The sequence below is a fragment of the Salvelinus namaycush genome, unplaced genomic scaffold, assembly GCF_016432855.1.
Source record: "Salvelinus namaycush isolate Seneca unplaced genomic scaffold, SaNama_1.0 Scaffold801, whole genome shotgun sequence".
Lineage (NCBI taxonomy): Eukaryota > Metazoa > Chordata > Actinopteri > Salmoniformes > Salmonidae > Salvelinus > Salvelinus namaycush.
In genome coordinates this window covers 29971-41782 of record NW_024061533.1, presented here as the reverse complement: position 1 = coordinate 41782, position 11812 = coordinate 29971, and the positions used below count along the sequence as shown (strand labels likewise).

Here is an 11812-nt window from a genome sequence, read left to right as displayed (position 1 = left end):
GTTGAATTTGGGCATGCGTTTCATCCGGATGTGAAAATACTGCCCCCTGTCACCAAGAAGTTAAAGGAAAAAGCTTCTTGCAGTTCGTTGTGTGCAGATGGCTGAGAGGGCCCTAGTGGAGCCAGATAGCTGGGAGGGCCCTAGTGGAGCCAGATGGCTGGGAGGGCCCTAGTGGAGCCAGATGGCTGGGAGGGCCCTAGTGGACCCGGCTGGCTGGGAGGGCCCTAGTGGAGCCAGATGGCTGGGAGGGCCCTAGTGGAGCCAGATGGCTGAGAGGGCCCTAGTGGAGCCAGATGGCTGAGAGGGCCCTAGTGGACCCGGCTGGCTGGGAGGGCCCTAGTGGACCCGGCTGGCTGGGAGGGCCCTAGTGGAGCCAGATGGCTGAGAGGGCCCTAGTGGAGCCAGATGGCTGAGAGGGCCCTAGTGGAGCCAGATGGCTGGGAGGGCCCTAGTGGAGCCAGATGGCTGGGAGGGCCCTAGTGGAGCCAGATGGCTGGGAGGGCCCTAGTGGACCCGGCTGGCTGGGAGGGCCCTAGTGGAGCCAGATGGCTGAGAGGGCCCTAGTGGAGCCAGATGGCTGAGAGGGCCCTAGTGGAGCCAGATGGCTGAGAGGGCCCTAGTGGAGCCGGCTGGCTGGGAGGGCCCTAGTGGAGCCAGATGGCTGGGAGGGCCCTAGTGGACCCGGCTGGCTGGGAGGGCCCTAGTGGAGCCAGATGGCTGAGAGGGCCCTAGTGGAGCCAGATGGCTGAGAGGGCCCTAGTGGAGCCAGATGGCTGGGAGGGCCCTAGTGGAGCCAGATGGCTGGGAGGGCCCTAGTGGAGCCAGATGGCTGGGAGGGCCCTAGTGGAGCCAGATCGCTGACAGGGCCCTAGTGGATCCAGATGGCTGGGAGGGCCCTAGTGGAGCCAGATGGCTGAGAGGGCTGTAGTGGAGCCAGATGGCTGGGAGGGCCCTAGTGGAGCCAGATGGCTGAGAGGGCCCTAGTGGAGCCAGATGGCTGGGAGGGCCCTAGTGGAGCCAGATGGCTGGGAGGGCCCTAGTGGAGCCAGATGGCTGGGAGGGCCCTAGTGGAGCCAGATGGCTGGGAGGGCCCTAGTGGAGCCAGATGGCTGGGAGGGCCCTAGTGGAGCCAGATGGCTGAGAGGGCCCTAGTGGAGACAGGTGGCTGAGAGGGACCTAGTGGAGACGGCTGGCTGAGAGGGCCCTAGTGGAGCAGGCTGGCTGAGAGGGCCCTAGTGGAACCAGCTGGCTGAGAGGGTCCAAGTGGAGACAGTTGACTGAGAGGGCCCTAGTGGAGACAGGTGGCTGGGAGGGCCTTAGTGGAGCCAGATGGCTGAGAGGGCCCTAGTGGAGCCAGATGGCTGGGAGGGCCTTAGTGGAGCCAGATGGCTGGGAGGGCCCTAGTGGAGCCAGATGGCTGGGAGGGCCTTAGTGGAGCCAGATTGCTGGGAGGGCCTTAGTGGAGCCAGATGGCTGGGAGGGCCCTAGTGGAGCCAGATGGCTGGGAGGGCCCTAGTGGAGCCAGATGGCTGGGAGGGCCCTAGTGGAGCCAGATCGCTGACAGGGCCCTAGTGGATCCAGATGGCTGGGAGGGCCCTAGTGGAGCCAGATGGCTGAGAGGGCTGTAGTGGAGCCAGATGGCTGGGAGGGCCCTAGTGGAGCCAGATGGCTGAGAGGGCCTTAGTGGAGCCAATCACAGTTCTGGTGTCCAGAAGTTATTTTCAGTCATAAGAGAGGGTAGCAGCAACATTATGTACGAAGTAGAGTCGCAATTCAACGGCTCAGACACGAGACATATGTGGCAAGGTCTACAGTCAATCATGGACTACAAAAAGAGAACCAGCCCAGTCGCGGAACACCAATGTCTTGCTCCCAGACAAACTAAACAACTTCTTTGCTCGCTATGAGGACAAGACAGTGCCAGTGACACGGCCCGCGAACAAAACCTACGGGCTCTCCTTCACCGCAGCCAACGTGAGTAAAACATTTAAACGTGTTAACACTCGCAAGGCTGCCGGCCCAGACGGCATCCCTACCCACGTCCTCGGAGCATGCGCAGACCACCTGGCAGGTGTGTTTACGGACATATTCAATCAATCCCTATCCCTGTCTGCTATCCCCACATGCTTCAAGAGGGCCACCATTGTTCCTGTTCCCAGAAAGCTAAAGTAACTGAGCTAAACGAATATCGCACCGTAGCACTCACTTCCGTCTTTATGAAGTGCTTTGAGAAACTAGTCAAGGATCATATCACCTCCAGCCTACCTGACACCCTAGACCCACTCCAATTTGCTTACCGCCCCAATAGGTATTCGCAATCACTCTGCACACTGCCCTAACCCATCTGGACAAAAGGAATACCTATGTAAGTATGCTGTTCATCAATTACAGCTCAGCATTTAACACCATAGTACCCTTCAAACTCATCATTCAGCTCGAGACCCTGGGACCCCCGCGCCCTGTGCAACTGGGTCCTGGACTTTCTGACGGGCCGCCCCCAGGTGGTGAGGGTAGGAAACAACATCTCCACCCCGCTGATCCTCAACACTGGGGCCCCACAAGGGTGCGTTCTCAGCCCTCTCCTGAGCTCACTGTTCACCCATGACTGCGTGGCCATGCACGCCTCCAACTCAATCATCAAGTTTGCAGACGACACTACAGTGGTAGGCTTGATTACCAACAACGACGAGACGGCCTACAGGGAAGAGGTGAGGGCCCTCGGAGTGTGGTGTCAGGAAAATAACCTCAAACTCAACGTCAACAAAACAAAGGAGATGATCGTGGACTTCAGGAAACAACAGAGGGAGCACGCCCCTATCCACATTGACGGAACAGTAGTGGAGAAGATGAACAGTTTCAAGTTCCTCAGCGTACACTTCACGGACAAACTGAAATGGTCCACCCACACAGACAGCGTGGTAAAGAAGGCGCAACAGCGCCTCTTCAACCTCAGAGGCTGAAGAAATTTGGAATGTCACCAAAAACACTCACAAACTTTTACAGATGCACAATCGAGAGCATCCTGTCGGGCTATATCACCGCCTGGTACGGAAACTGCTCCGCCCACAACCGTAAGGGGCAAACTACCTGCCCTCCAGGACACCTACACCACCTGATGTCACAGGAAGGCCTGCCTGTTCACCCCGCTATCATCCAGAAGGCTAGGTCAGTACAGGTGCATCAAAGTTGGGACCGAGAGACTGAAAAACAGCTTCTATCTCAAGGCCATCAGACTGTTAAACAGCCATCACAAACATTCAGTGGCTGCTGCCAACATAGACTCAATCTCTAGCCACTTGAATAATTAATAATTGGATGTAATAAATGTATTACTAGTCACTTAAACAATGCCACTTTATATAATGTTTACATACCATACATTACTCATCGCATATGTATATACTGTACTCTATACCATCTACTGCATCTTGCCTATGCTGTTCGGCCATCGCTCATCCATATATTTATATGTACATATTCTTAATCATTCCTTTACACCTGTGTGTATAAGGTAGTTGTTGTGAAATTGTTAGATTACTGTACGGTCAGAACTAGAAGCATTTCGCTACACTTGCATTAACATCTGCTAACCATGTGAATCTGACAAATATAATTTGATTTGAGTAGGTTAAGAAATAAGTTACAAACAACGCAAATAATAAATAAATAAATGGTTACGGGCAGGTAAAATGTCAGCCATCCTCTTCAGCGCCATCTTTTGTGTCGAGAAACGCGCCTATTTTCCTCGAAGGTACGTAATTTCACAATTGCAATTCTATATGATACTAAAGATAGCAAGTTAATTTTCTCACATCTCAGAAAAGATATGTAAATGTATACTTTTAGTTGACTAAATTCATGGTAATGATGGGTTTTTGAGCCGACGCCCAATAGAATCCCATTCACTCCTTGAAGTAGAGCGCTCCTTGATCGAGAATCACCCAGAATGCACCGCGTGGCCCGTTGACGTTATATGGGCAACGTTTCCCTTCTCCTCAAAACTACATCTGTTATGTTAGACTCCACTCTGTGAGGCACATCGATCTGCAGGTTGAAATTGCAGATTTCAAAATTGATAGTGCAGTTTGTTTAGGTGATTTAACAGCTAGCTAGCTACTTCACATGCTGATATTGTCTTTGGTATTATTGTGTGTAGATACGTTTAGCTACCAGCCAGCCCACACAGAGAGCATTGCATTGTGGATGTTGTAGTCGACTTGAGCTGCAACAGATTTCCTCAACAATACTCAATGTTGCTAAAAAACTTATAACACCAAAATTAAATATTTGTTAAAAAAAATAATTATCACATATTAGTGTCATTTAACAACTTACCTATCTCTATTCTGTACCTAACAACAGAGTATATTATTATTATAGATAGATAGATAACATGTTCCTCTCTTGTCCCAGCCCAGCCTGACCCTGACATATAGCATCAGGCCTGTTGAGTTGACTTGAGTAACAGACCTCTAGCTTCTACACCACATCCTCCCTTCTCCTGCTCTAACATGAGACCTCATCAGTACTCATTTTGGGTGCTGGTACTGTTTATATTGAGGTGCTGGAACATTAAGCCAATATTCTATAAGAGGTGAACTCAAGCAGTAGAAAGTTAGAGGTGATATTATAGGACACACTATGTGAAACGGTGCTGCTCTGCCAGCAGTTCCCTGTGGAGTTTTTCAGTTTGCTGTAGTGTGTTCAACCACTGATCCAAGATAAGTTGCTAAGAAGTTTATCTCACATCAAAGACCTGATGAACGTATGACATAGAAGTCATATAGCCGAGCAGTATGTTACACTCTTCAGTCCGCTCTTTATGACAGTAGACTGTATATGTCAGTGGAGCCCCAGTTAGAGACAGATATGATACCTGCAGTGATACCGATGACCCTGTTGTGGAGCACAGGTAGGAGGCTGTTATATTGATAGACACTTGTGACAGTTACTGAGATATGTTTTGATATTGTAAGATACATTACCATTTGCAGGGCTAATAAAATAACATTCAACTGGAAGCAGACAGTAAAAATGTGTCTCAAAGCAGGACAATGATGTGATCACCTGTAAATGTACTTTACTGTAGCCTAACTGTCCATCTGGGGACAGCCACTAATGTCAGTTAAGATGTGATGGTGTCATGCATCTGACTGTTGTATATTCAGTGTGTCAATGATTGATTGTATTTGTCTCTATGTAAATGAAGGAGAATATATATTATGTGTTATATATTATATTGGTGTTATGTTAGAGTAGGAGAAGGGAGGGGTGTAGATGCTAGAGTTCTATGAGTTGAGTCAAGATCAACAGGTCCAACACTATATGTCAAGAAGAGAGAATGAGAGAGAGAACTGAGCAGAGAGGAGGGGAGAGAGGAGGGTAGGGGAGAGAGGACGATAGGGGAGAGAGGAGGGTGGAGGAGAGAGGGGGAATGTGTTGTTCATCATGTTGATGTTCATTTCTCCTCTGTCTCTCTCTTCCTCTGACTCCTCCCTTTCTCCTCTGTCTCTCTCTTCCTCTGACTCCTCCCTTTCTCCCCTGTCTCTCTCTTCCTCTGACTCCTCCCTTTCTCCTCTGTCTCTCTCTTCCTCTGACTCCTCCCTTTCTCCTCTGTCTCTCTCTTCCTCTGACTCCTCCCTTTCTCCCCTGTCTCTCTCTTCCTCTGACTCCTCCCTTTCTCCTCTGTCTCTCTCTTCCTCTGACTCCTCCCTTTCTCCTCTGTCTCTCTCTTCCTCTGACTCCTCCCTTTCTCCTCTGTCTCTCTCTTCCTCTGACTCCTCCCTTTCTCCTTTGTTTCTCTCTTCCTCTGACTCCTCCCTTTCTCCTCTGTCTCTCTCTTCCTCTGACTCCTCCCTTTCTCCTCTGTCTCTCTCTTCCTCTGACTCCTCCCTTTCTCCTCTGTCTCTCTCTTCCTCTGACTCCTCCCTTTCTCCTTTGTTTCTCTTTCTCTCTCTGTCTCTTTCTCTCTCTTTCTCCTCAGATCTCCAGGCTCAAAGCGTCAGTCCACCAGGTAGGTAGAGTATAAATCTACAGTGATTATAGCAGTTCAATATTAGTCAACTTTTTTATTCCACATGGAGAAATTCATGTGTCCATACAAACCATTCTAAAACCCAATAATAAGTAGTGTTTTATGGAACTACTAATACTTGTCAACCACAAAGCACTACTGCTGTTAGAATAACAGAATCACTGTCATCATCTGTCCTCACCACTGTGTTTTCCTCTCTGCTGTTTACAGCTGAACACTCAGTCAGACTGGTGGATGGGCGCAGTTCCTGCTCTGGGACAGTGGAATGTCTTCTACAGAGGAGAGTGGTCAGTTCTATGTACTGGGTGGTGGAGCATGAAAGATGTTATGGTTGTGTGTAGAGAGCTGCGCTGTGGGGATGCTGTAGCTGAATCTGAAGGACCTCTGGTTGAAGAGGGAAGACGAGGAGTCGCCATAAAGAGTTGCAGGGGACATGAGTCTACTATTACAGAGTGTGGCTTCAGAGAAGGAGGACCTGGTTACTGTGATGGTAGAAATTATCATTATGTGATCTGTTCAGGTAAGAGACTGATCATTATGTGATCTGTTCAGGTAAGAGACTGATCATTATGTGATCTGTTCAGGTAAGAGACTGATCATTATGTGATCTGTTCAGGGAAGAGACTGATCATTATGTGATCTGTTCAGGGAAGAGACTGATCATTATGTGATCTGTTCAGGGAAGAGACTGGTCATTATGTGATCTGTTCAGGGAAGAGACTGGTCATTATGTGATCTGTTTAGGTAAGAGACTGATCATTATGTGATCTGTTCAGGTAAGAGACTGATCATTATGTGATCTGTTCAGGTAAGAGACTTGTATTATCCAAGATTCATTTGTACGTATAATGTTTTATCCTATTTAAAGGAGAGAGGGCTGACAGACTAACATGCAGTCAACTGAATATCTTTTCATTACTGACTTCTCACCAGTGATGTCATCATAAACAGCAACCACTCTTGGTCTGGCTCAGCTTGACCCTGACCACTGAAATGAATTATTTAAAAATCTGAAAAATCCAGATGTATTAATTAAAAATAAACTAATCTGCAAAGAGTTGGAAGGGGAATGTGTGGACACATGGGTGTTGTTACACCACATTACCAACGAGAAGCCTGTCTTCCCCATCACATCATGAAAGGTCATGTTGATGTTCATTTAACCTCTGTCTCTCTCTTCCTCTGACTCCTCCCTTTCTCCTCTGTCTCTCTCTTCCTCTGACTCCTCCCTTTCTCCTCTGTCTCTCTCTTCCTCTGACTCCTCCCTTTCTCCTCTGTCTCTCTCTTCCTCTGACTCCTCCCTTTCTCCTCTGTCTCTCTCTTCCTCTGACTCCTCGCTTTCTCCTCTGTCTCTCTCTTCCTCTGACTCCTCCCTTTCTCCTCTGTCTCTCTCTTCCTCTGACTCCTCCCTTTCTCCTCTGTCTCTCTCTTCCTCTGACTCCTCCCTTTCTCCTCTGTCTCTCTCTTCCTCTGACTCCTCCCTTTCTCCTCTGTCTCTCTCTTCCTCTGACTCCTCCCTTTCTCCTCTGTCTCTCTCTTCCTCTGACTCCTCCCTTTCTCCTGTCTCTCTCTTCCTCTGACTCCTCCCTTTCTCCTCTGTCTCTCTCTTCCTCTGACTCCTCCCTTTCTCCTCTGTCTCTCTCTTCCTCTGACTCCTCCCTTTCTCCTGTCTCTCTCTTCCTCTGACTCCTCCCTTTCTCCTCTGTCTCTCTCTTCCTCTGACTCCTCCCTTTCTTCTCTGTCTCGCTCTTCCTCTGACTCCGCCCTTTCTCCTTTGTTTCTGTCTGTCTCTCTCTTTCTCCTCTGTCTCTGTCTCTCTCTTTCTCCTCTGTCTCTCTCTTTCTCCTCAGATCTCCAGGCTCAAAGCGTCAGTCCACCAGGTAGGTAGAGTATAAATCTACAGTGATCATAGCAGTTCAATATTAGTCAACTTTATTATCCCACATGGAGAAATTCATGTGTCCATACAAACCATTCTAAACCCCAATAACAAGTAGTGTTTTATGGAACTACTAATACTTGTCAACCACAAAGCATTACTGCTGTTAGAATAACAGAATCACTGTCATCATCTGTCCTCACCACTGTGTTTTCCTCTCTGCTGTTTACAGCTGAACTCTCAGTCAGACTGGTGAATGGGACCACTTCCTGTTCTGGGACAGTGGAAGTCTTCTACAGAGGAGAGTGGTTGGGTCTATGTTCTAGGTGGTGGGGCATGAAAGAGACCAAGATTGTGTGTAGAGAGCTGAACTGTGGGAATTTTGTAGCTGTATCTAGAGGATCTCTATTGGTTGAAGATGGAAGAACAATATATGTTAGCTGCAGTTTATATGGAGATGAGTCTATTGGACAGTGTTACAAAGATGAAAGCAGTCAAAACTGTAATGATGGATATTATCGTCATGTGATCTGTTCAGGTAAGAGACTGGTCATATTGAGAGATTTATTTGTACATTATACAATATTACCATGTATCATGTTTTATGTGTTTTTAATTCATTTAAATGGAGGGAGAGATGTCAGATGTATTTAAACATTATATTTGTGTTTGTCATATTGGTTTATGGGAGATGTTCATGGGCAGATCATTGTAGTTCAGATGGTACTGAAGTGAAGCTGCCTGATGGATGTCCAGCTGTTTATTTTCTATAAAGTGAAGTGAACTTATTCCTGTCTCCTGCCTGCATTATTCCCAACCCGATCCTGAGTGACTAAGAACCCATTTCTACCTCTTACAGTATCAAACATAGCAAACTACAATCTTTTATCCAACATATTTGTGTTTAGTCCTTGACAGTGTCATCAACAAAACTGATTGAATGTTCAACCAACTCTTTTTCTCCAGAGTCTGTGCGGCTTGTGGATGGAGCTGGTCTCTGCTCTGGGAGAGTGGAGGTGAAGTCCAATCAGTCCTGGGCCTCAGTGTGTGAAGCTGACTTTGACCGGCAGGATGCAGAGGTAGTCTGTGGGGAGCTTGGCTGTAGGGCTCCTGCAGCTCTACAGGGGGGGCTCTATGGAGGAGGTGAGGGTCAGACCTGGGATAAAGAGTTCCAGTGTAAAGGCAATGAGTCCCTTCTCCTGGACTGTGACACCTCAGACAGAGAAAACAACACCTGCCTACCTGGTAATGCTGTTGGACTCACCTGCTCAGGTAAGAAACAGTTTGTCACTCAATCAACATTGTTTCTCACCTGGAGTGAAGAATATGAGAGACAATATAGGTGTGTTTTAGTGAGAAAATAGTAAGATTACTGTCTCTCTCTTTTCTTTTCTCAGAGCCTGATGATGTGAGGCTGGTGGGAGGAGGCAGTCGCTGTGCTGGTGGAGTGGAGCGGTACGACCAGGGAGAGTGGAGGATTGTGGGAGCTGAGGACTGGAACCAGGAGAATGTAGCTGCAGTAGTGTGTAGACAGCTGGGTTGTGACTCCACTGTTTCAGTACCACCTGGAAACACCACTAGAGAGTTTGGAGTTCACTGTTATGGGTCTGAGTCTTCACTGAGGGAGTGTTCCAGAATGTTTTATCCCCATCCTGGACTCACAGTGATCTGCTCAGGTAATAACAAGATACACTATATGGCCAAAGGTATGTGGACATCAGGGGAGTCGGCTATTTCAGCCACACCCATTGCTGACAGGTTTATACAATTGAGCACACAGCCATGCAATCTCCACAGACAAACATTTAAGGTATATTGGACTTACTGAAAATCTCAGTGACTTAACGTGGCACGTCTAGGAGCAACAACGGCTCAGCCGTGAAGTGGTAGACAACACAAGCTGACAGAACAGCTTGTGTTGTAGTAGTTGATTTCAAAACTCACTGCTGAGTTCCACATACTTTTGTCCATGTATTATATCTCCTTCCTGGACTCACAGTGATCTGCTCAGGAAATATCAACATATTATAATTATATTCAACTGATTTCCTTCATTCATACAACTTCCTCTGCACCTCTCATGATGACTGTTTAACTTGTCAGTCTGCTTTGCAAAATAGATCAATCAGTCAAGTAGGAATGAAATACAAGTTAAATATCCCAGAATGCTTTTGTATTTGAGTGTTATCTCAGTGAACGTCTCTACTCACTACCACTGTCACATGTCATGTTATTGTCATATCTAAATGAGGAAAGTAGTTGAGGAGCTACGTTTTCTTTTTCTCTCCTCTTGTTCCAGATGTCCTGCTTAAGCCTGATATCAACATATGTTGTCTCAGTGACTGTAGGCCCACTACTCATGTTGCCCTGTGAGGGAGGGTGGCTGGCACTGTTACATGCTGATGTTATTGTCATATCTATAGGAAACTAGTTGAAGAGGTTTTTCTTCTTCTCTTTTATTGTTACAGATCTCCTGGTCCAGCCTGATATCTCCCTGACTGACTCAATGGGAGGGGTCTCCAGGGGCCACCAGGGGCCCGAGGTGTTCAGGGGCTACAGCTTCACCATCACCTGCTCCACTCAGCCACAGTACCCAGGAGGCTCCTTCCTCCTCACGTTCACCGGCTCCAACAGAACCCAGATCCAGCCAGCTGTCAATCACTCTGCTGCCTTCCTCTTCCCTGCTGCAGATGACTCCCACCAAGGGAACTACAGCTGTGTTTATGACAATTATGTTTTCTCTCATTACTTCTCCTCTGAGAGCGAGCTCCTCTCCCTCACCATCACAGGTAACTGAACATGAACCAGATTTATAACTTTGTCATTGACAGATTTCCCACAGATCTATGTGATGATCAGTCCCCTCATCAAAGGTGTTTCTGTTTGCAGCCTCTCCTCTGCCAGCCTTCATCATCAGACACGTTGCAGTGCTGCTGATCCTACTGACAGCCATCACCACCTCCTACCTGTACTACAAGGTAAAGACATTTACTCAGACGTTACAAGTCATTTAAACTAGAGGGTGAGGAGGAGAGGGAGGGAGAGAGAATGGAGATACTAGAGAGTAAATGTCTGACTGTTGGTGCTGTGTCTCCCTAGCCCACCAGGAGGCAGAAGAGAGTGAACAGGGTGAGCAGCATGGATCTTTATGTCAATGCCATGGAGATGGTCTCTCTGAGCTCCAGAGCTGAAGCTGGACCGGGAGAGGAGAGAGCAGCCCAGGGGTCGGAGTAGGAGTAGGATGAAGCTGATCCTACATGCTGATCTCAGGTCAGTTCTGTGTTTTAAATCGATGGTCAGCAGTGGACTGGTGTTTAAAATGTGGTGACAAACCTGAAGTGGTTCTAATTTTAATAACAAGTTCAGAATTAGTTTATCTTTCTAGAACCTTGGAAGAAATCTAAAAGGAGTGACTGCAACCACCATTATTCCTTTTAGTTTGGTTTTTACCACCAGGGTAACATGGGGTTCTGGGTAACATGGGGTTCTGGGTAACATGGGGTTCTGGGTAACATGGGGTTTTGGGTAACATGGGGTTCTGGGTAACATGGGGTTTTGGTAACATGGGGTTTTGGTAACATGGGGTTTTGGTAACATGGGGTTTTGGTAACATGGAGTTTTGGTAACATGGGGTTTTGGGTAACGTGGGTTTTTGGGTAACATGGGGTTTGGGTAACATGGGGTTCTGGGTAACGTGGGGTTCTGGTGACATGGGGTTTGGGGTAACATTGGGGTTTTGGTAACGTGGGGTTTTGGTAACATGGGGTTTTGGGTAACATGGGGTTTTGGGTAACATGGGGTTTTGGTTAACATGGGGTTTTGGTAACATGGGGTTTTGGGTAACATGGGGTTTTGGGTAACATGGGGTTTTGGGTAACATGGGGTTTTGGTAACATGGG

General features: G+C 47.7%; 1 protein-coding gene across 1 annotated transcript; it reads left to right on the top strand.

Annotated features, from left to right (window-relative positions):
• Positions 1-6259: 6259 nt before the first annotated feature.
• Positions 6260-11268, top strand: LOC120042914 (scavenger receptor cysteine-rich type 1 protein M130-like). Its single transcript, XM_038987679.1, has 8 exons — positions 6260-6554; positions 7885-7914; positions 8146-8324; positions 8885-9185; positions 9311-9589; positions 10604-10702; positions 10803-10891; positions 11013-11268. The coding sequence occupies exons 1-8, from the start codon at positions 6269-6271 to the stop codon at positions 11145-11147; spliced, it is 1398 nt and encodes a 465-aa protein (XP_038843607.1). The 5' UTR covers positions 6260-6268; the 3' UTR covers positions 11148-11268.
• The last annotated feature ends 544 nt before the right edge of the window (positions 11269-11812 follow it).